The following is a 25,241-nucleotide window of genomic DNA, read 5'->3' on the forward strand; positions in this document are numbered from 1 at the left end:
AGCAGGGAAGCAGGATCCCAGCAAGATGCTAACTTGGCTGCCATGAGTAGAGAAAGCAGCACCAGGAGCGAGCACAGCGCATTAGATACATCTGAATCCAGCTGAATTCTTGACTCTGAACTGGACAGCTGGGTTTTTTCCAAGCCAGACAGTACCCAGCTTTATTAAAGATACTTGTCATAAACAATCGTGTTGTTTCAGGCAGGACAGGGGCAGGCCACCATTAGAGAGTGCAAGCCCTCCAAAGGGATGTCCATCCTCAGCCCCACCCTCGTTCGTGTTTATTTAGTATCTACTCTGAGTCCAGAGCTACCAGGTCTGGGGTCACAAGGACAAAGAAGAACTGATGCCTGCTCTCACAGAGGTCACAGGAGCAAGGGATTCCAAAGTATGATGCATGCTTTGCTGGGTGCAAAAGCAGGGGTTTGTGTAAGGTCTAGTGGTGACACAGACACGGGGTGAGCGACTCAGCTGGTGGTGGGGGAAGGGCTGCAGACATGGAGACTGGTCTTCGAGGGCTTCACAGGGCAGGAGATGTCAGAGCTGAGTGAAGAGAGGGAAAGGGCAATCCACCCAAAGGGAAGCAAGTGCAAAGGACCCGCGGCCTGGAGGAGCTCAGAGTCTTGCTGAAACGAAAGCAGTTCCCTCCGGCTGGAGCAGGCAGTTCAAGAAGGGCGATGGCACCCGGAGACAAAGTTGGAGGACCAGACAGGACCCCATCTGGACGACGTCAGCTTGCATCCTCAGGAAGTGGGAAGCATTGAAGATCTTATTGGGAGAATAGCATGGTAAGGTTCCTGTCTGAAATGTAATCTGATGTCCTCCAAGTTCTCCAACCCTCCAGGGCCTCCATCCTTTAACATTGAGCTAAGTGCTCCAACCACCACCACCCTACCCACCTCCCTACCCCCGACCCTGCCCAGTGCTGTAGGGAGTTCAGTGCCACCCTTCACTTCACATGCCCATGGATCTCCCAGACATTCCCTTTCCTGCCCCAGCCAGATATTCCCTCCCCTGTCAGTCTACACCAAAGCTGCTTTCCACCTTTGCTTGCAGCCTCCAAGAACACCATGCTGCCCCAATACACTCTGACCCACAGTGAACTCCATCCCTCTTCTTCTGCGATGACTTGCAGGAATGAGAGATAGAGCCAGGAAGACCCCCACTCCTTATCAAGAGCCCTGTGACTAGAAATGTGGAAGTTCCCTGGAAAATGCCTTCCTGACCATGTCCCCACAGGCAGGGCCTCCCACCATGCTGCAGGAACCCCTCTTTCTTCCAAGGCCCTCCTCACACCTTCTTTTCATGGTGCAGTTCTGACCCCTCTCTCCTGGATCCCCTGGGAAATTTCAAAATTCCTCTAACGTTGTGAGACAGAGCAATAGATGCCTCAGACTTGTTTTACCCTCTCCAAGCCACCACAGGGGGCAAAAGCAGGGGAGAGTGTCTCACTTTTCAAAAGTTGAGAAACCCGTCAATATATTTTTCAAAACAAAGAGCCAGCCAGGTACGGTAGCTCATGCCTGTAATACCAGCATTTTGGGAAGCCAAAGTGGGAGGAGGATTGCTTGAGGCCAGGAGTTGGAGACCAGTCTAGGTAAAACAGTGAGTCCTTGTCTCTACAAGAAAATAAAATATTGGCCATGCATTGGGCATAGGCTGTAGTCCCAGCTACTCAGGAGACTGAGGTGGAAAGATCACCTGAGCCCAGGAGATTGAGGCTGCGGTGAGCTGTGATTGTGCCATCGCACTCCAGCCAGGGCAACAGAGTAAGACTCCAACTCAAAAAACAACAAAGAGCCACACAACCGGACACCTGTTAGAATAGGTAAAATGAAAACTGTCAATACCAAGCATACTCAAGGATGCAGTGTGACTAGAACTCTCACAGATTGCCGAGGGGAATGCAAAATGGCACAGCCACTTTTAAAAACAGTTTGGTAATTTGTTATAAAGTTAAATATATGACCAGGCTCGGTGGCTCAGCCTGTAATCCCAGCACCCTGGGAGGCCGAGGCGAGTGGACTGCCTGAGCCCGCGGGTTGGAGACCTGCCTGGGCAACTTGGCGAGACCACGTCTCTACAATAAGTAAAAATTGGCTGGACGTGGTAGCGCATGCCTGTAGTTTCAGTTACTTGGAAGGCTGAGGCAGAAGGATTACAGAATCCAGCAGGTCGAGGCTGCGATGGCCGGGAGCATGCCACTGCACTCCAGTCTGGACGACAGAGTGAGACTCCAACTCAAAAAAAAAAAGTTAGACATACACTTACACCATCTGACCAGAAATCCCATCCTGGGTACTCACCCTAGAGAAATAAAGATCTATGTTCACATGACAATCTGTCTACAAATGCTTATAGCAATTCTGTTTATAATCACCAAACTCTGACAGCAACCCAAATATCCTTTTAGAGGGGAAGAGGTACACAGTTTATCGTGTATAGTTTCTCACTACAACGGGATACTCTTAGCAACAAAAAGAAGCAAACTATTGACACACATAACAACTTGGACATTTCTAGGACATCATGCCAATTGAAAGAAGTCAGTCTCAAAAAGTTGCCTACTGTGTGATTTGTTTATTTGAAATTCTCAAAAAGACATAACTATAGTGATGGAGAACAGATCCATGGTATCCAGAAGTGAGTGGTGAGGGGGATGTATGACTACAAAAAATAGTAAGAAGGAGTTTCAGGGATAATGGAACTGTTTGTACCCTGATTGTCATAGTGGTTACATAAGTCTACATATGTATAACTGTGCTAAAATGTATAGAACTGTGTGCCCAAAAAGTCCATTTTAATGTATGTTAATGTTTGAAATTCAAAGTACAGAGGGACGTGTTTAACAATAGTATGGGGTAAAACTAACTTAGTAGGATGACAACTCTATAGACAATGACCAGGTTTCTCCAACAAATAAACCACAAAGAATCAACAGGAGAGATGGGAATCTACAAAAATCAACCAATTGCAACGTATAAATATGATTTAGACCCTGATGCATACAGGCAATTTTAATGAAAATATTCTTGAGACATTAGGGGAAACGTGAAACATGACTAGGCTTGATTGATCATAGTACAGAATTAAGATTTATCTTGTTGAGGCTGATAATGTTATTGGGGTTACATTATCGAAAGAGTTCTTATCTTTTAGAGAAACTTACGAAAGTATTTGTGAATGCAATGACAGGAGGTCTGGAATTTGCTTCACCATAATCTAGAGGAGGAAAAATGAAACAAGATAATGAGTTAATTCTTGAGCTAGGTGATAGGTACAGAGGTGTTTGTGACATGATTACATTATTCTCTCTACTTTTCTTTTGTTTTTTTTTTTGTTTGTTTGTTTTTTAGTCAGAATCTCACTCTCTCACCCAGGCTGGAGTGGCACACTCATGGCCACTGTAGCCTCAACCTGCTGGGCTCAGGTGATTTTTCCACCTCAGCCTTCCAAGTATAGGCACACACCACCATGCCCGGCTAATTTTTTGATTTATTGTAGAGATGAGGTCTCGCGATGTTGCCCAGGCTGGTCTCAAAACCCTGTGTTCAGGCAATCCTCTCACCTCCACCTTCCAAAGTGCTGGGATTACAGGCATGAGCCACCACGCCTAGCTATTCTCTCTACCTTAATATTTGTTTGACATTTTCCATAATAAAGTTTTTAAAGAGACCCTGAGATTAATTATGGCCACTTTTAAATGAGTAGTTTTGGCCTAAATCGCAGTTTTTCTTCTCCATTTTTAAATGAGTAGTTTTGGCCTAAATCGCAGTTTTTCTTTCCAGTGCACCCAAGTGAAGACATCTTTGCTCACAGGTCAAATGTATAGCTGACCTGAACCTCGTGAGAGAAAGATGGAAGTTGAATGGCAGGATCAGAATCCAAAAATAATTTGGCACTTTGAAGCTTGAGCCAAAACTAAGAAGAAAGATTTAATAGAGATTAATGTAAAACTCTACACGTGTATCCAAACAAAACATCTGTGCAGTTCACTGAGTGGAGACATGGTTTCCCAATGGCTCATGTAAAATGGCACCAGCTCCAGGTGAGTCAGCAGCAGCGAGTGGCTGCCAAAGTCACCTGCAAAGTCGGCAGATGCACAAAGAGATGACTTGTGCCTGCCCACCGCTTTCCTGAACTTCACCTGGAGGGTTAGAGTCTAGGCACCCAGAGGATATCTGCAGGAGAGCACCCAGCATAGCTGTCCCCACCCCAAGCTGAGAGGAAATGGAAGTGTCCCACCTGGAGAAGGAATCTGATACAAGGGAAAATCGTCCTTAAACATTGGTAGACTGTCATGCAGAAGGAGATTTAGAGTTGCTCCCTGTGGCCACGGAGGGAAAAGTCCTGGATCAATGAGTGGAATTTGCAAGGTAGGGCTCAGCTTAACACCCTCTATGGGAGAGAAGAGTTACCCACCACAGCAGGATGGGCTGCCACTTGGGTGGTGTTCTAAAGAGGACAAAAGTGTTTATGTGGCAGGGAGGTTTCTCTTGATGGTTTCTGAAGCCACTTCTAGCCTTGAATGTCTGATTCCTCAGAAATCAATTGACAGAGGTAACTCTAGAAATAAGGGTGACGATATCCCCATGTCTTGAGTGCTCGCCTTGTCCTAGGAGCTGTGCCAAGATCCAGCATGCTCTGTAGCATTTCATCAGTCCATCAGTCAACAAGTACTGAATGCACATTTTCTGTCAAGTATTGTGTAACACGCAGACACTATATGACACAGTTGCTTTCCTTAACAAATTTATTATTTTTCAGTTTTTTAAAAGCTATCTTCATTTTATAAAAATAATTCCATGGAATTTTTAAAAATTTATATCTTAAGCTATTGAAGAAATTTCAAAAAATTCCAAATGTTATAACAGACAATAAGTGGATAAAAGTTTAACATGGAATATAGTACAAGCTAAATCATACCAAAAAGTTGATAAGGATGACACATATAAAAAGGAGGCTATAGAAAAACCTCATTTATAATTATGATTATAAACGTCTAAATAAAATATGAGAAAATTTATTTCAGTAGTTCGTACGGGTCATGTAAGTATGTTTCAACATTAGGAAATTTACTTTAGTGAATTTATAATTGAGTTTCTTATCAAAATTTGCGTTCATGTAGTACAATATAAGTACAAGCATCTTTTGGTGTATAAAGTACGCTTTACATATATTATTTCATGAATTTTTGGCACATTCCTGAGAGGAAGATTTCATTTTTGTTATCACATTAACGACTAATAATCGCTAATATTTTAAGCCATGCTCTTCCCCTAGGAATGCCAGATTCTATATGGTTCTGAGCATAGCCTCAAAGAGAAGATTTATTTTATAATTTTCTTTATTTTTATATTCTTCTCATTCCAATAATATGTTCACTGAATGCACATTTTCCATCCAGTATTGGACAGTAATATTATTGTCCAATAATAAAGGAATTAGCTTTTAAAAATCCATGTTAAAATAGAAAGTAAAATCTCTAATCACTGATGGCAAATACTCTCCAATAGCAGAGGCAGAAAAGAAAACATGCCAATATATATAAGTTTTATTATTCATAAACACTTTGAGAGAGAGACCAGTGTTTTTGGTCTCAGTTTTATGGGGAAGATAAAAAATGAACAAAGTCTGAAGCTATTTTAAAGTTGAACTTTGAGCCAGGCTTGGTGGCTCAGCCTGTAATCCCACGCCTTTGGGAGGCTGAGGTGAGTGGATTGCCTGAGCCCGCGGGTTCGAGACCCACCTGGGCAACTTGACGAGACCTCATCTCTACGGTAAAGCAAAAATTAGCCGGGCGTGGCAGTGCGCACCTGTAGTTCCAGCTACTTGGAAGGTTGAGGCGGAAGGATCGCCGGAGCCCAGAAGGTCGAGGCTGCGGTGGCCGGGAGCGGCCACTGCACTCCAGTCTGAGTGACAGAGTGAGACTCCAACTCAAAAAAAATAAAATAAAATAAAGTTGAGCTTTGGATGGTCTTGGTTTTATGGGGAAGATAAAAAAAATGAACAAAGCCTGAGGCTATTTTAAAGTTGAGCTTTGGACCAAATGTTTGCCTGATCTTAGATAGGAAATCTGTTAGATGAAATGCAAATAATGAGAGCTGAAGCTGGGATCGGGGAGAGTTGAGTGAGAAGAGGGTGGTGGTAGTGTCAGCCTCCTGAAACAGAGTACACCAGCTCCTGGATCGGGTTTCAGCACCAAAGACAGGGCACCGCGCATGAATGGGGTCTCAAGTCCCAAAGGCCTCAGAATAAAATAAGACTGTGCATCCAGCCCATCTCAAGCACACAGGAAGTGAGACCAGATCATTCAACTGGTGGAAGAGGAGTCCCGGCTGATTGGAAGGGCTTGAAGTTCACCTCTCAACCTCATACTTTCTTAGTCCCTATAAGCCCCTAACATCCCAGCTTGGATGCTTGTCTTGGAGCCTGACACCTTGGGAGCTTGAGAGAGGCTGCAGATTACCATCAAAATAAACAGTAGACCGGGCTTGGTTGCTCAACCTGTAATCCCAGCACTTTGGGAAGCCGAGGCGAGTGGATTGCCTGAGCCCATGGGTTCAAGACCCGCCCAGGCAACTAGGCGAGACCGCGTCTCTACAATTAAAAAAAAAAAACTAGCCAGGCGTGGTAGTGCGTGCCTGTGGTTCTGGCTACTTGGAAGACTGAGGCAGAAGGATCACCAGAGCCCAGCAGGTCAAGGTTGTGGTGGCCGGGAGCGTGCCACTGCATGTCAGTCTGGGGGACAGAGCGAGACTCCAACTCAAAAAAAAAAAAAAAGCAGTAGAGAAGTGATTTCACTAAGAATTTCACAGTGGGGCAACAGAAATGCCATTCTGGCTATAAGGAGAGAGGAATAGAATCCAGTGGTTTCTGGTAAACATCGGCCAAGGAAAAGGGGAGGTGCTGGAAGGACTTTCCTGCAAGGTCAGGAGAGCTGACACTCTAGGCTGCTGTGCTGTCAGTTCTGAAAGGAAGGAAAGCCTTGCCTGGCATCAGGGGTGGGTTCACTACCTTCTAACCCTTGTACAGGAGGATAAACTTGATGAATGAGAAACTTCCAGTTGCAGGTGACAAAAATAAAATGAAGAGGAGACTCGGGGTATGCTGGAGGTTACAGAGTTCTTTCTGCCCTTGTTGGTGCTGGTACTGGATTTAGAACACACATGTTATTTCATACCTCACCATCTACATGAACCTGACACTGTGCTTGCCTCTGTGGACAGCTCCATGGGACCAGCTCACAGGATGCTCGCCAGCTCTCAAAGACTCTTGGGGAGTGTCATGCATATGGTTACTCATAGACTGGAGTTGCAGGTTGGTATAAAGAATTTATCAAGACAAATGTGAATTTAGAAAGGCAAATTTATGTAAGGGAAGATACCCTGTGGAATATATAGCTGATAGCAGCAGAAGGGGAGAGAAGCCTCTCCTGTCTACCAAGAGGAAGGGGCAAAAAGAAACTTTTATTGGGGTGAATGCCGGGGATATCAGAGCAACACTCCAGGCTGCTGTGGTAGTTTTCATGCTGTGTCATGGAAATTAGTGAAATACGAGAGTTTTTTGAGAGGGGGCTGTCTTATATAGTATATATTGGGGTCTGCAAGAAAGAAATTACTTACGTATGACAGGTCTGCAAGACAGCTGGTTGATGGTGGTATTCTGTTTCTTTAAGATAGGGTGAGTTGGCCGGGTTCGGTGGTTCAGCCTGTTATCCCAGCACTCTGGGAGGCTGAAGTGAGTGGATTGCCTGAGTCCAAAGGTTCGAGACCTGCCCGGAAAACTTGTTGAAAGCTCATCTCTACAATAGATCAAAAATTAGCCAGGCATGGTAGCGCGCACCTGTAGTTCCAGCTACTTGGAAGGCTGAGGTGGAAGGATTGCCAGAGCCCAGCAGGTCGAGGCTGCAGTGGCCAGGAGCGTGCCACTGCACTCCAGTCAGGACAACAGAGTGAGTCTCCAACTCAAAAAAAAAAAGATAGGGTGAGTTAACTGCTTTTACAGTTAGCAGTCAGCTAACAGTTGGCTTACAACAATGATTTACACCTGCTTAACAAGTTTTTACAGCTCTTGCTGTGGTTCATTTCTTGTAACTTCTGTGAAACCTCACCCTGAAACTCCCTTCCTCACTATAATTTATCCAATTTTTGCTGGCCTAATTGGGCCTCACATTTCTCCACAGAAAGGACCTTCGTTGCAAGGCCCACAAGACAGCCCGGGAGCTAACATTTAGGCAAAAGCAGTTCTCTTCCATTTATTGAGCCTTTTGGGGGGGGTTATAGAACAAGGAGTCTGTAGGAAGGAGGGGATGTACTCTGTCCACCCAGGGAGCAAACCACCTGATGCTCTCACCCAGAGCATGAGGCAGGCACAGATGGGACTGGAAACGTGTCTGTTGCAGTGACAGAAGGGAGTTGGAATAGGAACTGTGAAGGGATGATGGTCCAGGAAGGCTTCCCAGAAGGGGCATCTTGAGCCAATTTGGAGCATCCCATGTTGGATTAGAGAGACTTGCAGGACCCAGGTCGTACAGCTAACATGACAGCTTCATGTGAAGCTTGGTCATCACAAGCTGCTGAAGACAACAGAGCAGAGTGTGTCACAGGCATGGACGCAAGCTCATGAACACTGAATGGGAAGAAGTTCTTCTGGTCACAACAGCCTGGCAGAGGACGGCAGGTCATGAGGTTGACATGGTTCACTTCTCCCCAAAGGTCTGCCCTGAGTCCCTCATCCCTCCTTGCTCCCATCCATCCTGCATCACCCCCAACATGACCTTCCGTGGTTCCAACAGGTCACTCTGCCACCTAGGAAATGCCTAGGCTGCCTGTTCTAGCAGAATAAGCTCCTCTCTTGACCTTGAACTCCCTCCCCCTTGCTCCTTCTCCTTCCTCCTTCCATCATTCCATCCAAGCCAATCTCCGAGCCATCACTTGGTGGGAAGTTGAGCAAATGGCCTCGGAGGTTTCTTTCCCCCCAGGATTCTGGAATGCCACACTGCTCCCCACCAACCATCATCCTTGGCAAGTTCTGCCCCTGAGAGGGTGGCCCACTCAGCATCCTGACCCTGGGATCCCTTGATCTTTTCAACGCCAGTCGCCTTCTCCTCCACACCACTCAGCCACCACTCCACGGCCACACCCTGGACCATCACCAAGAACGGGTCCCTCCTGAAAGCTTAAACTCCAAAGCCCCATCTCTGACCATAACCTCCCACCTTCCAGTTCTCTCCCACTATGTCTGCTCCTCACTCTTGTAAATATGTTCATTGTCTTGACTCCTTCATTTTTTCCATTAGCTCTCTGCTGGTCTCTTTTCCTGCTGTTTCCAATTTAAGCATTACTCATTCATTTGTTCATTCATTCAACAAGTACTTTTTGAGTATCTGCAGTGTGCTAGACATTGACCAGGTGGTGGGGAAGGGTGAACAAAAATGATGCCGCCTCATTCCCCATAGAACCAATGGTGTAAGGACCATCTGAGTATCCACTCCCCAGCCTTGTCTATTCCCCTATGCCCCTGTCTTCCAACCATCAGCCTAACTAAATCCCAGCTCTTGGTCATGACTACAACCTTCCTTCTCCCACCTGCCACAGAGATTGAACACTGCTGGGAGGATCACACGAGCACGTCATCTGAGGCACCCCAGGCCTCCATTCTCAGCCAGGTGCTCAACCTCTCCCTTGTGCTGTCAACTTCCCATCACGCCTCAAACTCCCACTACCCTCCTCCAGCCCATCTTCAGTCCCCACCCCTCAATTCTACAAGAACACCAAAGCCATCAGGGGTGGCCTCCCTCAGCATCCCTTCCATGCCTCCACTCCCACCTGCCTCCACACCCATGTTTTCTTTCTTCTTGTACAAGTTGCACGATGGCCTCCCCTCCTGTCCCCTCTAATTCTTGCTCCATCAGTTACCCTCCCATCCCTCCTCCCACACTCAAGTCTTCTTTCCTACCCTTAAAGCACCTTTCACGACCCATGACACCTTGTTGTTATCTTATGCCTCACCTCCTTCTCAACTAAATGTCCCAAAAAGCTAACCCCACCTTCATCCTGTCCACTTCTCTGTCTCTGATCAACTCCTAAACCCACGAAGACTGGCTCTGTGCATAACCCAACACCATAATCCTGAAAGTGCATTCCTCAGCGACTTCCTAAAAGCCAAACCCTATAGACACCCTTCAGTCCTCATGCCACCAGATCTCTCTGCTGTGGCTAAAACCTGGTATAAATGTCACCACCATATCCAAACCATCATTATCAGTATCTTCACCCCTGGAACTTGCACATGTTTTTTGAATCCCTACATTCCTTAAAAAGCTACAAGTCTGCATAAATAGGTTCCCATTCTCCATTCTGATGCAATTTGGCAAGCTTCTTTTGGACGTGGTGGATAAACCGTGAACAGGTTCAGTTTGTCAGGAAGCTGGACACAGTACTCCCTCCTGAAGTGTATATAAAGCCATGAGACTCTTTGCTTTTAAGAGTGACCCTGGACTATCAGCTGAGAGAAGATGTGGTGCTGGCTGGGCACAATGGCTTACGCCTATAATCCCAACACTTTGGAAGGCAGAGGCGAGAGAAGTACCTGAGCTCAGGGGTTCAAGACCAGTCTGGGCAAGTTGGTGAGACCTCGTCTCTACAATAAGTCAAAAAAAATTAGCCAGGCATGATGGTGCACACCTGTAGTTCCAGCTGAGGAAGGCTGAGGTGGAAGGATCACCTGAGCCCAGCAGGTAGAGGCTGTGGTGGCCGTAAGCGTGCCACTGCACTCCAGCCTGAGCAACAGAGTGAGACTCTAACTAAAAAAAAAAAAAAGATGTGGTGCCAAAGCTGTCTTGTTCTAGAAAGGCAATGCCCACCCTGCATTGAGCAGTGGAGAAGGGTCAACTACAGAAACCAGTGATTGGGGAGATTCAACAAAGGACTGGAGATAGTTCCCTCCTCTTTAGACCTTAGGTCTCAAAAGAGTGGGGGCTCACCACCCATCCACTACCAGCCCCTCATTCCTAGGAAGTTGGTCCAGCTCTGTCTTATCCTCATCCCACTCCATCTTCTCATCTACCACTGAGTGGAGGTGGCCCTTCTCCACAACTTAGCCCCACTTCCCTGCAAACCTGTTAGCCTCTCTGGTCTCCCTGCCACTGGCCTAGGTTCTATGTTTGTCACCCCAGCTATTCTCAGCATCCCCACAGGGCACAAATTCTGGCCCAATTACAAATGTCGCTGAGATTCTGCTCTCTTCAGTGGCTATGGTGCTGTTGGAGTCCTTGCCTCAGTCTGGCAAAAGAGAGGGGCAATGCAGAACCACAGAATAAACTAGGATACCCAGGACTGGCTGTCGGGAAACTTGCCAGGAGCTATGGTGGTATAAGGAACCAGCTTCCCAGAGGAAGACGGGCTTAGCCATCACCAAGACCCCTGGCAAGAAGAAAAGCAAGATGGGTAGAGACATAAAGCTCAGGTTGTAGGGGACGTATCCCTAGTCTCATCAACACTCAGCATATGACATCAGTACAAAACCCTCCCCATTTAAGTCATGCTCCCCCAGTAGGTTCTTGACTGCCTTTGTCTCTTTACGGATATCCAAATCTAATCTGGTCATTGTCTAAATAATGCAGCCTGCCCTAGACAGCCTCTGCTGAGGTTCATGAATTATCTCTTTCTGCTCAAAATGCTGGAATATCCTTTGACCTCAGGCCTACCACAAAGCTGACCACACAGTACATGTTCAATAAGAGTGTGTCATTCTTTCATCTGGTCATGATAACATGGCCAGAGCTGGATATAATATTTATCTCATAGAGATCTGCATTTATAAGACATTGTTTGCAATATGTTTTACAAACAAATAGCTAGTTTTACTAATCTATAGCGTTTGTACAGACAGACAACTAAGAAAAACAAAATGATCACCCAAAGAGAAAATGGATTAAACCAATGAAGACACAATTCACAGAAAAATGAAAATCGAATAGTGAACAAGCATATATTTAATGTTCAATCACATTAGTAATCAAAAAATTAAAAATAAAACTAAGAACACTCAAAAAACAATACCAAAAAAGAATACGAGACCAAACTCGGTGGCTCAGCCTGTAACCCCAGCACTTTGGGAGGCCGAGGCAAGTGGATTGCCTGAGCCTGAAGGTTCAAGACCAGCCTGGGCAATTTGGCGAGACCTCGTCTCTACAACAAATAAAAAAAAAATAAGCCGGGCGTGGTGGCACGTGCCTGTAGTTCCAGCTACTTGGAAGGCTGAGGCGGAAGGACACCTGGAGCCCAGGAGTTCCATGCTGGGGTGGTAGTGAGCGTGCCACTGCACACCAGCCTGGGCGAAAGAGTGAGACTCCAACTCAAAAAAAAAAAAAATAGAATACCACATAATGTTCAGAAGACGGTGAGGAAACAGGTAGTCTTTGACATTACTTGGTACACTCTTTCTGGAGAGCAATTTGACCACATAAATCTTTTTTTTTTTTTTTTTTTAGTTGGAATCTCACTCCATCGCCCAGGCTGAAGTGCAGTGGCACACTCACGGCCACCGCAGCCTCGACCTGCTGAGCCTCCCTCCGCCTCAGTCTTCCAAGTAGCTGGAACTACAAGTACGTGCCACCATGCCCAGCTAATTTTCTTTTTTCTTTTTTTTTTTATTGTAGAGACGAGGTCTCACCAAGTTGCTCAGGCTGGTCTCCAACCCCTGGACTCAGGCAATCCTCTCGCCTCTGCCTCCCAAAGGGCTGGGATTACAGGCTTGAGACACCGCGTCTGGCCCTAATCAAAATGTTCAAATGATTCCTCGATTCCAGTAACTTCTAGAAAGTGATCTTAAAGCAAGAGCTGGACCCATTGTTCAGAGACGTGCATGTTCGCGGTAGCATCGCGTATTACAGTGGAAAAAGGAGAAATAACATATACATCAAAATGTGTTACATCCATATAATGCAATATTATGCAGTCATTAAGAAGACGGTCTTCTCCACGGTGACGGTGGCAGGGCGTGGCGCCTGGACGTCAGCAAAGCAGAGAGGCAAGGGAGGGAGAGAAGGCGGGGCCCGGCCGCGCAAGCGCAGACTCTGCTGGGCCATGGCGGCCGGGCCACAGGAGGGTCGGAAGCCCCCCTCACCGCCCACTTCCGGGACAGGGGCGGAGGCAGCGGCGGAAGTGACGGAAGCCCCAGAGGAAGAGTGTTTCGCGTTGTCCACCTCTTCCGCTTCTGAAACCCAATTTGATGCTGTGGTGGGTTCTATAGAGAACGTTATCATGGATGCCGAGTTCCAGGTACTGCAGAGAAGTTTCATGGACAAATACTACCACGAGTTTGAAGACACGGAAGAGAATAAACTCGCCTACACGACAATTTTTAATGAATACCTTTCTTTGGTAGAAAAATACATCGAAGAACAGCTGCTGGAGCGGATTCCCGGATTCAGTATGGCAGCTTTCACCACTACGATAAAGTATCACGAAGACGAAGTGGCCGCTGACATATTCGACATGCTGCTCACATTTACGGACTTTCTGGCCTTTAAAGAGATGTTTCTGGACTACAGAGCAGAAAAAGAAGGCCGGGGACTGGATTTAGGCAGCGGTTTAGTGGTGACTTCGTTGCGCAAAACACCTTCTATGCCCGCCGCCCAGGACAGTCTGCAGAGCTAGCTCCTGCCCCCAGGCAGTGGGAGCCTTCTGGGCATCACAGGCTGGTTAGTCGCGGGGGAGGCTTCTGTTCCTAATTCCCGGAGAATACATTTGGAAAGTGCGACTCTGCAGTTCATTAATGTTAAGTGTTGATGAATCAAAAAGAGAATTACCTGACCTTCCAGGGATCTCTGCTTTTCCTGAAACACGTTCTTGTGTTCACAAACCTACTGCTTCTACGAAAGTAGACTCCTCTTTTGGGCGCTTCTGAGAGTCGGACTTCTCTGGGGCAAGACTGTATCACACATTCCACCTGGAAGACCTCTTTCCCCAGCATGTATGTTCCTATGTCAACATCGTGGAAAATGGCACCATCACACACCCTCCCTGTCCCAAATAACACAGGAAGGCTTGGCACCAAGCTTTTGTGTGCTCACAGCTTTTTCACTTGGTTAAAAGTGTAGTCTGTCAACCCCAATGGTCCACCTGTGTGGGCTTTGTGACTATTTGGGAGTGTTTATCTAGGGTCTTACTCAAGCCAGATGCCCCTGTCTTGAGATTTCTGAAGCTCCTGTTTTCTGCCTACTATTGTGGGAAAAGTAGAGCCAGTCTTGGCTGTGAGAAGCAACTGAAAAGGATGTCCTTAACCAAATTACATCTGAAAATCAGCTCCTCATCTTGAGTTCACAGTTTTTTTGTCACTTTCTTCTGCTAGTCCTGATGTGGTTCCACTGTTTCTAAAGAAGCCTTTTGTTTTAACACCGGTTTTGAAAATTTTTATTGGTGAATACTCGGGCTAATAGTGTAGATCTAGTCTGAGAGTTTCTACGATTGCCCACGTAAAGAAATAAGTGTTAAATAGTATGTACTTTTTAGTTGTTAGTGTTGTGAATACAAAATGCTTTCTTTATTGAAATCACTTACTGATCACCAAAGTTTACTGTGCTAGAAATCGATGGAAAGGTATCTTTTTCTTATAGTAAGTGTGTTTGTACAGGTTTGCCTAAAATCCTTTCTGTATCAATCAGTTTGTTAGATTTGTGGTTGAAGTGGAGTGAGTTTGCTAAAGTGTAATTCTTCAGGCTCTGCAATTCCAACTCTAGCCTTCTTCCTGTCCAAATATTCTCTACCAAAATAATGGTGTTCCACTGTCTAGCTCAGCCCAGGAAAAAGAAGGTAGCAAAGAGCTTCAGAGGTAGCAAAGGTAATCTCTGAATTTGGTTTAGTAAAATGTTGAGTAGAACATTACTGACTAGAAAATACACGTCACACCTCTAGAAAGAAGAATAATAGTTTAGTACCCAATGTGTGCCTTTGATTTTGTTTCTTAAGTAAAAGTAAGAATCTGCAATGATAACCTCCATCTCTAGTTGCTGTTATGCAAAGATGTTATTTGGTAACTTTCTTCCCAGCTAGAATGTAAACTCCATGAGGGCAGAAGCTATGTGCTTTCTCTGCTCTATCCTTGGACCTGGCACGATGTCTGGAAAATGGTAGGCACGCATTCTAGTTGTTGAATTACTGAATGGATAAGTTCCACAACAGATTAGGTTAAAATCAGGATAAAAAGCAGTATGTGTGTGTGTGTGTCAGATGTCACAGGGTGGTACAGAATTTATGGGTGATCATAATTTTCTTTTTTAATTTTGCTAGGTTTTTTGCATTTTTGCCATAAGGTGTGTTTGCTTTTATAAGTTAGGAAAAGATCTCTAGAAGGAGAGGGAGAAAAGCGAAAGATAAAGAATAAAAATAAAGGATGGAAAATAAAAAAGCAGGTGCCACTAGGAGACAGATTGTTTAATCCTAAAGACAACGAGTGGGATTTCAAGTATCCATTCAGGAAGGCTCCTGTCACTCCTCTGCCCATTCCACACAAGCAAATTCCTCCTCTCCTTGGTTCTTCAAATAAGAGATGGATCGAGGGGTCCTGCAAGGCTAAGAAGACTCAGGCTTGCCCATCTCACACGGACTCTGATTGAGTCCCTCCTCCCCAGCCCCTAGCCTGGCCTCAGACATGGTGCCCTCACCCTGGGAACTTCCACTGTCCTGCGCCGCTGGTGCATGACTTAGTCCCAGCCTGTGTCAATAACGTGGGACATGATGCCAGTTCTGGGATTCTCCTGGGTTTGGTCTGAATGGCTGATCCCTGTCCCAGAGGCCGTCTCATTAGTCCAGCCCTGACCTGTCTTCTGGGTGCTAATATGTGATCTACAGTGACTTACTAATTTCACCACGCTTAAAGGCATGCAGATGGGATTAATTTGGGGGGTAGGTAAAAGATCAAGGCCCCCAGGTGCCATTGCCCTGAAGCTCTCAATTTCCCAGATTTCCCTTATTGACTCTCATTACTCTATTCTCCCTGATTTGGGTTTCAGCTCGCTGAGATCCACTGGTAGATGCTGGCGTGAGGGCTGGCACGCCTCATCCCTGGTCCTACGTTTACATCCATGTGGAGTGGGCTTCGCTAGTGACACTCTCAACCACTCTCTCACCTCACTGGTGAGTTTGGAAGGAAGAGCTGGACATGCAGAGCAAAGTCCCGCTGTCTCATAGGAGCTAGCTGTCCACAGCAAGCTTATGTTCTGCTCTCTGTTCTCTACCAGGTCTGACCTGGTAGGGAAGTCCACAGTGGCCCTGTACTGCTGGTCTAACCCTGACGTCCCGTAATAGCAAACCCTTTCCGCCCGAAGTATAAAATACATCCTCCAGTGTCTGCTGTGTGTAAAGGCAATATTGACTCCATTCACTCATTCTTTTGGCTTCATTTTTTCATTGTCTTAGAATCTGTGCAAAGAAAAGACGGCATTATGTATTGACCCCCTCAGACCCAAGAGCTGTGTTTGCAGGATGAGGATTCATTCTGTGTCTGGCTGGGTTGGGGATGAAACAAAGGAGCTGAAGTCCCAGGGGAACTGGGTTTCTTGATGAGCCACAGAACCCTCTTCATTTAAGACTTGGTTGAGAGGCCTGCTCAGAAGCTGGAGGACGGGTGCAATGACCTTGAGCATGGAGGCAGTCTCCACTTAAACAGCATAGATACTCTAGGGCAGACCTATCACAGGAACCCAACCAAACAGGGAGAGGGGCCGCCGATATTATCCAGGGGCCTTTAGACCCTCTACTGAGCTTTGGGAAGACTACCACCACATGATTTCCCTGCACCTTTGGGCCCTGATCTATGCCATGACTCCTCGAATGAAAGCCAGACGCTGAAATGTGAAACAGTGCAGTTTATTGAGAAAAGAAAGTGCGACATACTTATCACCAGAGGATCCACGGCTCAGGGAATAGGCAACAGAAGGGGGTCAGGATACAAAGCCCCAGGTGTGGGGAGGGCTCCCTGGGAACCAACAGTCTGAGATCTCAGTCATCTGCCCTCCAGCCCCTAGGCCACTCACTGCCCTCCCCATGCAGTGCTGAGATGTGCCAGCTTCAAACTTCAACGCCCAGTGAGAGGGCGATGAGCCAGAGCGGGAATAGGCCCACTGGGGAGACCCAGACTGACTTGGGCTCAGGTGTTGCTGTCCAAAGAAAGGGGGCGTCGCAGGGGCTCTTCCAGGGGCACTCTCACCCAGACTGGCGGCTGGCCCTCCATGGCCTGGGAGAGGATCAGGGCAGGGAGGACCCAGGAGTTCACCCCTCCTCCAGGGAATTCGAGGAAAGGCGTGGGGAGCTGTGTGCATCTGACCGTGCACAGCTGGGAGTGGGAGGGAAGGCTACGGGCAGGAGGGGGGCGGAGTAGGCAGGTGTACTCCACCAGAGGGTCACTTGGAGCCATGCTGGCTGGAGCTGCTGGTCTGGGAGAAGCGGATGCTGATGCTGCCCCCACTGCCGGACTTGTAGCCGCTGCCTCCAGAGGTCTGGACGCTGCCAGAGCCAGAGCCCAATCCACCCTGACTCCCGGAGCTGCCTCCTACGCCGCCAAGCCTGCTCCCACTGCCACCGCTCTGGTAGCCCCCGCTGCTGCCCCTGTCCCCGCTGCTGTCACCGCCGACCCCGCCGTAGCCGCTGCTGCCTCTGCTGCTGCTGCCGCTGCCGCCCCTGTAGCCACTGCTGCCACCGACCCCTCCGTAGCCTCCACGACTTCCACCAACGCTGCTGCTTGTGTTGGTGACATTGCTGACCACTGCTACAGGGGAGCAAGCACACAATTGAGGCAAAAGACCTGGGGAACTGGAGGCCAGGCTCAGTGGCTCAGCCTGTAATCCCAGCACTTTGGGAGGCGGAGGCGAGTGGATTGCCTTGAGCCCGCGGGTTCGACACTAGCCCAGGCAACTTGGCAAGACCTTGTCTCGACAATAAATCAAAAATTAGCCGAGCATGGTAGCACATGCCTGTAGTTCCAGCTTCTTGGAAGGCTGAAGGCGGAAGGATTGCTGGAGTCCAGCAGATTGACACTGGGGTAGCTGTGAGTGTGCCATGGCACTCCAGCCTGGGCGATGGAGTGAGACTCTGACTCAAAAAAAAAAAAAGGCTCAGCTTCTCAAATGCCTGTCGCTCTTGTGTCCTCTCCCAAGGAAGTATTCACAGAAATCTCTGGTCCTCCGAGCTAGGGCACCCCCGCTCCCTGCAAAACCACAGGAGTTTTAGCTTTGGCCTGAGAAGTTGCCAGCTTACACTAGGGAACAGAGCATGTGGCCAACCCTGCGAACCCAGTCATGGTCAGGTGGCCTGGCCTCCTTGGGTGGCTCAGGCCCTCTTGTCTGAGGGTCAGTGAGAAAGCTTCCCGTTGTCCTTTTCACAACCCAGAGAGAAGGTTTTTGAATGGGCTACTTACAAATGCTCACAGCGCTCTGACACTCCCCAGACATCCTGAAGAGGAGGAGAAGGAGACTTGAGTTAGTCCTGCAGGGAGTCAATAGCCACAGAGCTGTGGACTCACAGCCTGGGGAGCCGTACCCTCCTGTGTGCCCCACTTGGGTCCGAGCTCCTGGGATAAGGAAAGCTCTTCCAGTCTGTCTTCATAACTGTATTTCCCCGGAAAGGGGGCACTGCAGGGGCTGAGACTCTCAATACCTCTACTGGCCACGCTCCATCGCTTCATATTCCCACCCTTTTTCCCTTAGCCTAAATATTATCTGCTCCAGGCCAACTGCTCAACTTCCACCTCTGACGTAATGAGCCTGTGCTCCCCTCTCTGAGGCCGTCTTCCCACCTCGGCACGCCCCTCCCCTTCTCCACCTAGCCCAGGCTTTTCTACGTCCAACTTTCCTTTTCCAAGAAGTTGTCCCCAGTGAGCCCTCCGGGGTGGTGATGGAGGTGATGGTGGTTGTTTTCAGTGGAGAAAATATGAGAAGGGCTGACACTCGACACAGGATGGATTTGACGTGTCCCACCCACACTGCCCACCCCCGCTGGTTTGTACTCTTGTTTATGGGACAGGCAGTCTGCATATCTGAGTAGCCATGGAATGTGTCTGCACACCTCAGCTGTGTGCACCCACTCCCTCCTCATCCCATGACTCCCGGTACACTTCACACCATCTGCACTCTCACGTTTTTCTACAGAGACTCGTAGAAATCCTTGTCCTCTCATACATGGGCTCTTATTTCTCCATCAGATTGGGAGCTGCCTGAGTACAGAGACTCTGAACGGGGTCAGCAGACAGATCTCTTAATTCTCGACACTCCTGTCCACTAAACCTTTGTTTGCTTCTAAATATTGTGTTATTTTTCGAGAGTATGTATGTGTCAACCATCTCCCTGTAGGGACTCAGTGTCAGGGGCTGGGGCATTGTAGGACTGTCTATACTGAGCCAATATGGTGGCCACTAGCCACATGAAGATATTTTAGTTAACTTAGATTAAATGTGAAACTCAGTGAAGTGTGCACTGACTACATTTCGAGTATTCAAGTGACTAATGCCTACAGCATTGGACAGCTCAAGAATTGAACATTTTCATCATCTCAGAAAGTTCCAGTGGACAGCACTGGTCTATAACTCTTGTCATAATTCCAAAGTACTTTCCTAACACATTGCACATGATGACAAACAGTAGACGTACATAACACAATATCGATGCTCATGATGAATTGAAAAATTGGATGACCTTGATGGACGTCCAATAATGGGGCTTGAATCCTCAGTGCTGTCATATAAGAGACTCCTTGCCCTTTGAGGTTCCTCTCCTTGTCATCTTGCCTCCTTCTTCATTATCAAAGGTCCCTCTAAAACTATGTCTGGAGAATGGTGGCCCATGGCCCTCACCTGCACTCCTCGCCTTCCAGCAGCTTGCGGTAGGTGGCGATCTCCACGTCCAGGGCCAGCTTCACATTCATCAGCTCCTGGTAGTCACGCAGCAGCCGGGCCAGATCATCCTTGGCCTTCTGCAGGGCAGCCTGCAAGTCTTGGAGCTTGGCGTTGGCGTCCTTGAGGGCCAGCTCCCCACGCTGCTCAGCTTCTGCGATGGCTGCCTGCAGGTTGGCATTCTGGGGCAAGAGGAGGCGGAAGATTAGCACCGTGACCAGGAAACAGACATCTGATCTCTCCTGAGAGGAGATCCCTCCCCCTCATCCAACATCCCTTCCTCCTTTTCCTTAGAAATCCTAACGGAGGATGCTCAGAAAACAGAAGTCGATTTTTTGCAGTTGGTTAATTTATCTTTGGCCCATTGAAATCAATTCAATCTCTTCAAGATAAAGGAACACTGATTTGCTTTCCTAGGCTGGTCAGGGTAGCGGTGGTTAGGTTGGTCTCTGATCTTTTTTGTAAGGCTGTTAAAAACACCTTTGCCTAGTCACTTCACTGCAGTAACACAGAGCAGCCGTGGGGGTAATGTGAAGAGTGTGATAAGTAGCCTCGCTCAGGGCAGATGCTGCTGAGAGCCGAGTGTTTCAGGCCAACGCTGCAGTTGTAACCCTTTGGGCAAAGCAAAGTGAGCCCACACCTCTCCTGGGGGAGCCTGCCAAGGAGCCAGCCACCAAGAGGAGTGTCTGGGAGAACAGAGGTTCCCGGAGCTTGTGCAATCCCACATGTGACACCACAAAAGGGCAGAGAAAGCACGTGGCAGAGGGGCACAGCTGGTGTTCCTCCTTCTCCCCAGGGCCCAGAAGACCTCCAGGATCCTGCCATTAAATCCAGCCCACCTGCTTCTTGACGTTCTCGATCTCAGCCCGCAGCCTCTGAATCATCCTGTTGAGTTCCATGATCTCGCTCTTGGTGCTTCTCAGGTCATCCCCGTGCCTGCCGGCCGTGCTCTGCAACTCCCCAAGCTGACAGAGGAGAAACCGACCAACATGGCTTTGCAAAATGTTGGCACATTCTTGATGAAGGTCATCGGGACCTAAAACTAGAGTCCAGGGATGAGGGGAGAGTTCCCACCTTGGTCTGGTACAGCGCCTCGGCCTCGGCCTTGCTCCTCTGGGCGATCTCCTCATACTGGGCGCGGACCTCAGCGATGATGCTATCCAGGTCCAGGCAGCGGTTGTTGTCCATGGACAACACCACAGATGTGTCGCTGACATGGCTCTGCATCTGGGACAGCTCCTGCCAGAAACACAGATGGTCACCCCAGGGGATGCTGGGAGTCTGCTACTAGCAAGGATGCAGACAGGAGTGGGACAGTTAGCAAAATAAGCTTACATTTCAGACCTAGCCTAAGGGATGCAGACAATAAGGTGAAAGGAAAAGGAAATGCAAATGTAATCAGGTTGTCAGCCTAAAAGCATCAGTCGGCAAGCCCTCCTGCATGGGGCTCTACAGGCCCCAGTGGGGAAGAGTATCATGGGGAAACCAGCTGTGGGGCCGGCAGAGAAGCCACAGGGAGGGTGTGGAGCAAAATGGACTGAAGACAGAGAGGGGCCCTGCACCCGTGGGCCAGGTCTATGCAGGCTGGGGGAGCCACATTAGCATCTCCTGGGTGGGGCTGAGGTGAGTTCTGAGCCCCAAGGCTGATTTTGTGAGCATCCTGCTGCTTGAGTGCCCCCAAAACCATGCTGGGGAAGGTGCAGGCAGGAGGGTGCTGGAGCTCGGCCAGCGGTACCCACCATCTCATGGAGGGTCCTCAGGAAGTTGATTTCATCCGTCAGGGCGTCCACCTTGGCCTGCAGCTCCACCTTGTTCATGTAGGCCACGTCCACATCCTGTAGGCCAGGCAAAAGCCCACAGAATGACCATCTGCTCCCCCACCCACAACTCTTTCCTAAACTCTTACCTCCCTTTGTCCCTCTTCCTCCTCCTAATTACGACTTCTTACCTTCCCTTTTAAGTTAAAGCAAGGTGGTTTTCTTCCTTTCAACTGCTTTGACCAATCAAGCCCCAATGCTTTAACAAAATACAAACCATATTGGCCAGGCACAGAGCAAGTCATCTAATTTTAGTGCAGAGAACTCACATGCACCTAAGATGTTTGTGACTTTGGTTATATAGCACCAGAACCCCAACTTCCTCAATAGAGATGAGGATGGGTCTCACTGCTTCATCTTCATGATGACTATTTTGATTGTTATTGTTGATAATATCCAGGGAATATTCATAGGCTGAAAATCTTGATTAATGCTACACACAACACGCTCATTACTATTTCACATTCCAAATCCGCCCATGAGCTGAAGTTGCATTTTAAGATATCTTCCCCATGACGTATACCTAGAGCGGCTTCCTTCACCAGACACCTCATTTCCAAAAACATAGGAAAACTGTAAAGCCCTGTGCCCCCCACCCCCATGCTGGCTCTGCTCTCTCGGGGGGGAGCCCCCAGAAAGGGAGGCTGACTGTGCTTGTCCTAGCCCACCTACCTTTTTGAGACCCACAAACTCATTCTCTGCCGCGGTGCGTTTGTTGATCTCATCTTCATACCTGGAGCAGAAAGAGACATATACTTGGATGGGGCCTGACTACTTTGCTCTTTGACTTTAAAAAGCACAGTGTGAACCTATGGGACCCAAAGAGATATTTGCTCTCACCGAGTATTTCTGCCTTTGTTCTCTCTTTTACTATTTTCCTTGTTTTTATTATTATTTAAATTTTGGGGTGGGGAGGAGGGTGAAGTCTCACTCTGTCTCCAAGGCTGGAGTGCAGTGGCATGTTCACAGCCACGACAGCCTCGAAACTGGGGGCTCAGGTGATCCTCCCACCTCAGCCTTCCAAGTAGCTGGAACCACAGGCGGGTGCCACCACACCTGGCTTATTTTTTCATCTTTTGTAGCAGTGTGGTCTCACTATATTGCCCAGGCTGGTCTTGCTATGTTGCCCAGGCTCAAACAATCCTCCTTCCTCAGCCTCCCAAAGTGCTGGGATTACAGGTGTGAACCACCACACCCGGCCAGAAATATGCCCGTTTGACAAGCTTCCAAGGTGACTCCTATCAACAGTAAAGTGAGGAGGGCCTGCCACCCTTAGGGCCTTAAAGAAGGGGGTGGGGAAGGGATTGAAACACCTACATGGCTGGTTATTACACAGCATTTCAGTCCCAGGCAGTCCCCTCCCCCCAGTACCAGCTGCCCCAGTAGACATGTCACATAACCAGCCATATAGGAGTTTCAATCCCTTCCCCACCCCCTTCTGCTTGGTCATGCTTCCTCCAATTCATTTATCCCGAATATTGACTAAAGGTGCAGCTGAAATCCCAAATTAGGACCACGCCTCCCTGCTAATTCCCCAGAAAGGGAAACTCCCCAGTGGGAGCCCTCACTTCTTTTTGAAGTCCTCCACCAGGTCCTGCATGTTCTTCAGCTCTCCCTCCAGGGGGCCCCTCTCCCCCAGAAGCGAGTCCAGCCGCTTGCGCAGAAAGCCAATGTAGGATTCCAAGAGTGGCTCCAGGCTGCTGGGACCCGAGCCGGAGCCCACCGTCTGCTGCTGGAGCAGCTCCCACTTGGTCTCCAGGACCTTGTTTTGCTGTTCCAGGAATCGCACCTGCATCAGGTGAGGAAGAAAAGGAGATGGCCTTTGAGTTGTGCGTATGGGGTGGCCCTCCCAATCAGTGAGAATGTGGAGAATGCACCTCCTTCTTCAACCTGCAGTTGCCTCTGTCTTGTGATTTGGTTTAGGATGAGGATCTGGAAAAGGGAGAGCTAGAATTCATTGACTGCTCACTCTACACCTGCTACTTTTGTGTGTTTCATCTCTTTTCGTCTTCACAACCACCTGCAATCCCAATTCTGTAGATAAGAATACTCAAAGAATTTAAGTGAGTTATCCAAGTGACATGTCTACTGAGGGACAAAGCTAAGAGTCAAACCCTAGGTCTGCTAGGATCCCTCAGTACATAATTAAAGGTGGTCAGTATCAGTAATGATTTGTCACTGCTTTTTAAATGTAAGTTTTTTCGTCCCCCGTAAGGCAGTGAAAACAGCCAACCAAGGTCTAACCTTTCTTTGGAAGTTTCACATACAAGGACCTCCTTTCAGGTACCGGACTTGCAGCTGCTCTAGGTTTCACTGCAGACCCTGGGCTCAACCCCCGCAGGACAGCAGGGCCTTTTCTGCCCCTGCATGGACAGTTCAAGTTCATGACACAAGCACAATGTCATACGGAAGGTAGGTCGGGCGCCAACACTCCTCATTTAGATGCCCTCCCTTGGTTTGCGCCAATGCAAGCTTGACAACCAGCTAGTGTGGGTTATCAAGCAGTTGCTCTCCAGGAGGAATTGAAAGCTAACTGCACTGCTTCCCTGACTAGCTCCCCCACTCTTCAAAGAGCTAAGAGCATGTTTGGTCCCTCCTTTGTCTCATTTCTAGAAGGAAATTGGGAAGGAAATCCTTCCCCCATTTCACGGCTAGATAAAATGGGCCCCACCAGCAAGAGAGGTGTGCTCACTGTCCTGCAGGGACAAGGCAGAGCCAGGACAGGAGCCAGGCACCCCACCTCCAAGCCTCACAGGCCCCCAGCATCTTCCTCGACCAACCCTGGGCAGCCCACACCCTCCACAACACCCCCCAGCTTGACCTCACCTTGTCGATGAAGGAGGCGAACTTGTTGTTGAGGGTCTTGATCTGTTCTCGCTCCTGGGCTTTTACTTGACCAATCTGGGGGTCAATCTCCACATTGAGGGGCTGCAGGAGGCTCTGGTTGACAGTCACTTCCTGGATTCCCCCAGGGAAGCCTCCAGGGCCAAAGCCACCAGGCCCACCAAAGCCTCCAGGCCCACCAAAGCCACCAGCTCCCCCAAAGCCACCAGCTCCCCCAAAGCCACCAGCTCCCCCAAAGCCACCTCCCATACCTCTGCCTCCACCAAAACCACCACCAAAGCCACCTCCATAGCCGCCCCCAAAGCCACAGCTGCTCCACCTTCCAAAGCCGCCAGCCTGGGAGCCGCCAGCTGCCACACTAATGGAGGTGCTCTTGTGACCACCCAGGTTGTAGAGGCTGCGGCTGCCAAAACCACCCGCTCCACCACGGAAGCCACAAGCCCCTCCGCCAGCTCCCCCAGAACGGAACACACCGCCCATCTTGCTGCTGCCCGAGACCACGGCGGAGTGGCCCGAGAAGCCCTGGCTCCCACTACTGAAGGATTTCTTGCAGGCTTGTCTGCTCATGGCGAGGAGCTCGGAGGTGTGCTAGCAATCACTTAGCAAGCACTGAGAGGGAAGACACCGAGGATGGAATGACAGAGGAGACTGGCCTTTATATACCCAGGAGTCTGGCTTGGCAACAGGAGA

General features: G+C 48.6%; 1 protein-coding gene and 1 pseudogene across 1 annotated transcript in view; one reads left to right on the top strand and one right to left on the bottom strand.

Annotated features, from left to right (window-relative positions):
• The window catches only part of LOC103262746 (keratin, type II cytoskeletal 1b), a 69,908-nt gene extending 44,943 nt beyond the window's left edge, over window positions 1-24,965 (bottom strand). Inside the window, exons 1-12 of the mRNA XM_008060387.2 lie at window positions 24,881-24,965; window positions 24,534-24,793; window positions 23,276-23,496; window positions 22,380-22,440; window positions 21,630-21,725; window positions 20,965-21,129; window positions 20,730-20,855; window positions 19,852-20,072; window positions 18,421-18,455; window positions 17,708-17,772; window positions 17,281-17,282; window positions 9,921-9,941 (exon numbers count right to left, since the gene is read on the bottom strand). Of these exons, the coding sequence (XP_008058578.2) occupies window positions 9,921-9,941; window positions 17,281-17,282; window positions 17,708-17,772; window positions 18,421-18,455; window positions 19,852-20,072; window positions 20,730-20,855; window positions 20,965-21,129; window positions 21,630-21,725; window positions 22,380-22,440; window positions 23,276-23,307 (824 nt within the window). The 5' untranslated portion in view covers window positions 23,308-23,496; window positions 24,534-24,793; window positions 24,881-24,965. The remainder of the gene's footprint in view (window positions 1-9,920; window positions 9,942-17,280; window positions 17,283-17,707; window positions 17,773-18,420; window positions 18,456-19,851; window positions 20,073-20,729; window positions 20,856-20,964; window positions 21,130-21,629; window positions 21,726-22,379; window positions 22,441-23,275; window positions 23,497-24,533; window positions 24,794-24,880) is intronic.
• LOC103262764 lies at window positions 13,182-13,664 on the top strand (annotated as a pseudogene).
• Window positions 24,966-25,241: the final 276 nt, after the last annotated feature.

Source organism: Carlito syrichta, unplaced genomic scaffold (genome assembly GCF_000164805.1).
Source record: "Carlito syrichta isolate Samal-C Ts95f unplaced genomic scaffold, Tarsius_syrichta-2.0.1 Scaffold304602, whole genome shotgun sequence".
Classification (NCBI taxonomy): Eukaryota; Metazoa; Chordata; class Mammalia; order Primates; family Tarsiidae; genus Carlito; species Carlito syrichta.